At 53.4% G+C, this 4,420-nt stretch overlaps 1 protein-coding gene across 1 annotated transcript in view; it reads right to left on the bottom strand.

Annotated features, from left to right (window-relative positions):
- Nucleotides 1–312: 312 nt before the first annotated feature.
- TAF12 (TAF12 RNA polymerase II, TATA box binding protein (TBP)-associated factor, 20kDa) overlaps nt 313–4,420 on the bottom strand; it is a 5,124-nt gene continuing 1,016 nt past the window's right edge. The window contains exons 2-6 of the mRNA XM_009872761.1: nt 3,618–3,869; nt 2,471–2,548; nt 1,639–1,753; nt 1,302–1,390; nt 313–783 (exon numbers count right to left, since the gene is read on the bottom strand). Coding sequence (XP_009871063.1) covers nt 748–783; nt 1,302–1,390; nt 1,639–1,753; nt 2,471–2,548; nt 3,618–3,869 — 570 coding nt within the window. The 3' untranslated portion in view covers nt 313–747. The remainder of the gene's footprint in view (nt 784–1,301; nt 1,391–1,638; nt 1,754–2,470; nt 2,549–3,617; nt 3,870–4,420) is intronic.

Genomic DNA, 4,420 nt, shown 5'->3' on the forward strand with positions numbered 1-4,420 from the left:
TCCCCACGGCGAGCAGGGCTGCGGCGCAGGAACAGCTTCCCCCCACCCCAGCGCCCGTCAGATGGGCGTTACTGTGCTCCTCACTTGCAGGAGAGGAGGGGGCTCATACTGGTTCTTGAATTATTTCAGGCCAGGCGGTTTCCCCCGTAGGGACCCAGCACCAGCAGAGCCCAGCCAAGCCCCCCAACTCCTCCTCAGCCCCCGGGCAGGGGATTTCCTCACCACACGCAGAAACCAGGCAAGGAGGAGGCTCGCCCACTTCCCTCGCAAACCCTCCGCGTGCCGTTCAAAAAGCACAAGACTGCGCCACGGTTTTAGATTAATAATTTCTTTATTCATGTAAAACAAACGCAAGTATTTATATAAACACTGACATTACAAAGTACTGGAGCAGGTAGGAAGGAGGAAACAAAAAAAACCTCTACAGATGCTTCTAATACTGTCCCACACACGATCAAAATGCTCTGTCCCTTGGATAATCACTTAGACGATAAACCACTTTCAAGTCACAAATAAAAAGTCTCTGGGTTTGGGATACGTCGCGCTCGTAGGGGGAACGAAGGGGGCGTAGAATGTTTTTGGCAGATCTCCTCGTCAAGTCAAGATATTGCTGCACCGTTAATAAAAAATATATGCTTCTCTGTAAAGCATTAAAAAAAATATCCCATGGATGGCGTTGTGGAGGCTTCAGTGGAGAGGCAGATGTCCCAAAATGCACTGGCGTCTTCTCCCGGCTCTTCCCAGGGGCTATTTCTTGGTAGTTTTGCGAATCAGTGCCATTCTCTGTAACAAGAAAGAGAAACACGTGGGAAGCCGAGCGTCTCAGACGAGGTTCCTGAAAAACAACCTGTTGCAGTGCACGAACAAAGTATCTCGGGTCCTCTCAGGACTCTGCCTGACTTGTTTCCACACAGGTCTTTCGAGTCCGTTTGAATCTTAATGGGGTCGCAAGCTGAAGCCAGAGGAAAAAGAAAGTGTCTGCGCTCCTCTCCTCAACACCCAGGGCCGGCAAGCGAAACGCCGGAGGGAGTGAGGGGCACCGGACGGGTCGAACCCCACTTCAAGGCCTCCTCTCTCTGCCCAGCAGCTGCTGCGGGAGCGGGGATGCGAAACCATCCCCGAAACTCCAGCAGCTCCTGTGGGGCAGCTCTTCCTTGGGTCTGACCAGGCGCTTCCAAAGCGATGGCTCAATTCAGTTAAAGCAAAAAGACAAAATCCCATTGTGCCAGGAGGCTGAGCCAAACCTTCTCTCCATCAGACTTCCACCGCGCGATTCTCGCTGTCAGCCGAGGGCTCCTTACCTGTTTGTGAGCTTCTGTGGTGCAGGCTTTTTTGTAGGGCCTGATTTCTTCCGAACCAAAGCCCGGGATCCACATGTTCCACTGACGCTCTGGAAAAGAAAGCAGGTCAGAGCGCTCAGTCCCTGTGCCAAGGGCTTTCCAACAACTTCAAAATTCAGAGAGGGGATGGCAGACACCCCCTTTCATGCCCTGATTATTGTGTTCTTAAGTAGCGACGAGTCCGTAGCTACTCACAGGTCTCCAGCCCAACATCGCAGCCATGCCCTGACTTCAGGGCGTGTGCCTGACTCTCAGCTGAGGGAAAAAGGAAAAAAAACCAAGCAATAACCTCACTCACCAAGATGCAATTGGACATCTTTCACTTCCAAGGTATTCGACTTGCGGTGCCTGGCGAGCTGGCAGGCGGCCGTCACCACGCTCTCGATGAAATCGTCGGCGATCTGCAACAGCATCTGGGGCAGAAGAAGGACAACGAGCGGTTTTAGCAGCACCAAGCGGCAGAAATGATGCACGAAAGATGAAAACAAAACCGGAGAAGGTCGTATTTCAAAGCCGTTCGCTACCATTGCGCTTCCAAAACACTTTTTGATGCAGAAACAGACACAGGTGGCTGAAGGCTGCAGCAAACGTGAGAATGCAGAAGCCTACAATGAGCCACCCCGCCCTCCCTGGTGAGACCACATCTGGAATCTTGTGTCCAGTTCTGGGCCCCTCAGTTTAAGGAGGATAAGGAACTGCTGGAGAGAGTCCAGCGAAGAGCAACCAAGATGCTGAAGGGAGTGGAGCATCTCCCTTACGAGGAAAGGCTGAGGGAGCTGGGTCTCTTTAGTTTGGAGGAGACTGAGGGGTGACCTAATTAATGTTTATAAATATGTAAGGGGTGAGTGTCACGAGGATGGAGCAAGGCTCTTCTCGGTGACAACCGATGGTAGGACGAGGGGTAATGGGTTTAAACTGGAACACAAGAGGTTCCATCTAAATTTGAGAAGAAACTTCTTCTCAGTAAGGGTGACAGAACACTGGAACAGGCTGGCCCGGGGGGTGGTGGAGTCTCCTTCTCTGGAGACATTCAAACCCGCCTGGATGCCTTCCTGTGTAACATCGTCTGTGTTCCATGATACACCCCAGATGAATTCTTTCTGCAGCCCCCGCCATGCCTTGGTACCTACTTCCTCCACATCTTCATCCAGCTGCTCGTTTGGATCTACCTCCCGCACCAGGTCCTGCAATTTCTTCTTAGTTAAAACCTGCAGGCGTGGGAGAAGAGGAAGGATTTAGGGCCCTGTTTCAGCAAAGCGGCTGCCCAAGCAGGGCAGCTCCTCCCCTCACTGTCCCCCGAGGCCTCGAGTCCCAGGTGTTGACACAGCTCAGGAATGGCAGAGATAAGATATATCAGACGTTAAGGAGTCATTTTCAAGCCTCAGTGGTCGCTCTGAACAAAAAGTGGAATGCAGCAGGCTAGCACGAATAAGTCTCCTGCGCTCAAATGCCGCCACGGAAGAGGCTGCTGGCAAGTGGGGACAAAAGCAAAATGAGAGGCAAGAAACTGAAAAATCAGTGACTCAAGCTGTGCTCAGGGCACAGAGGAAGCTTTTCCACAGCTCAAGCGCTTATCAGCTTCGGCGTTTGGAATGGAAAAGAGAGAGATATGCACAGGCTGGGTTATTCTAGGGCAGGCGGCAGCACCCGCTCAGCCCAAACACAGCGGGGAGCCGGAATTTCACGGCTGCTGGGACACTCCGGCTTCCAGGAATCGGACGGAGGTTATCGCTGATCCATCAGCCTGGTCGGACCAGCCACTTGTGCGCGGGACGCTCCCGCCCTCTGTGGATCCCTCACCCCAAGGGTGGAACTGCTGCGCCTGCATTTGTGTCGCTGGGACGAGGACACTTCCCAGTGAGGCTGCGGAGGGATCAGGGCGAGCTCTTGCAGCACTTTGCAGGCAGCAGCGCCGTATCTTATGGGTGTCAAAGACCCCCCACACCACGACAAGTGAACACGCAGCGATGCTGCCTCTCGCACTACCCCAGCAAGACGGAGGCTACAATCCTGCACTTCTATTTCTATTTCACAAGGATTTTAGCCCAAATATACATTTTTCCCCAGACTCAAAAAGCCTCTACCTTCAGCATCCACACCCCACCCTGCCTGAAAGTGCCTGGAAGGGAAGGAATACGTGAAGATGTTGTTTGCTCAGTAACTGATGTTTTAACAGGCATTGAGTTTTTTTGCCAGTGGTTTAAGGAAGGAGAGGAATTAAGCCACAGGCAGGTCTGAGCTTCTCCCCCCTTGTCCTCAAGGTGGGGATGAAATTACCTGGTTGCTTTCAGGACTGAGGCGTCCTCCTCCGCTCGGCGTCCCAGGCATCTTTGCCACGGCGGTGCTGTTGGCCATGGAGCTCTGCGGGGGCGTGCTGGCTGGTTCCGGCTTTATCGAGGAGAAGTTGGAGAGGTTGATCAAGGTAGAAGGGCCAAACTGGTTCATAATCTGTTGGGCTTTAGTTTTTAGATCATAAAGCTTATCCAGATCCTGCTGCTTCTTGGGGTTGTGGGGACCCAAACCAATCAACTGGAAAAAGAAAGGAAAGCCACAGTGAGCAAACACAGAATAACGATCACCTCTTTGTCCAGAGAAACCCGCCGTGTCCTGATGGGACCCAGAGGTTTAGGGAAGATTTGGACTCTCTGGACGCAGCAAGAAGGGAGGAGCAACGTTTAGAAGAGAAAACATCCCCCTGGCGTACGGGAGATGAAGTTTGCCACGAGCAGCACAACCAGTGCTGAGGGGCGGCAGCTCTCTGGCGGCACTGACCTGCCTGCTCGCTCTCCTGTGTGTGCCTGTCCCCCAGCCAGGGCCTTCACCCGGACTGCAAACAGCTTCCAGGAAGAGACTGCACCAAGAATATTTGCTGGCCGCGGAGCTAACGCACGGACTGGCTGGGAAGGGCTGCATCGCCCAGCTGGGAGGCTCGAAACCCCAGCCTTGACGAAGCTTCGCTCCACCCTTACCGCTCTGGAAAAGCAAACTCATCCAAACCCTGGACTTTCCACCCCCACGACTGCTGCGGGCGGCAGCAACGGGGCTGTCATGTGAAACGAGCAGTTAAGGAGGAGTTTGCT

This window comes from Apaloderma vittatum, unplaced genomic scaffold (assembly GCF_000703405.1).
Source record: "Apaloderma vittatum isolate BGI_N311 unplaced genomic scaffold, ASM70340v1 scaffold30207, whole genome shotgun sequence".
Taxonomy (NCBI): domain Eukaryota; kingdom Metazoa; phylum Chordata; class Aves; order Trogoniformes; family Trogonidae; genus Apaloderma; species Apaloderma vittatum.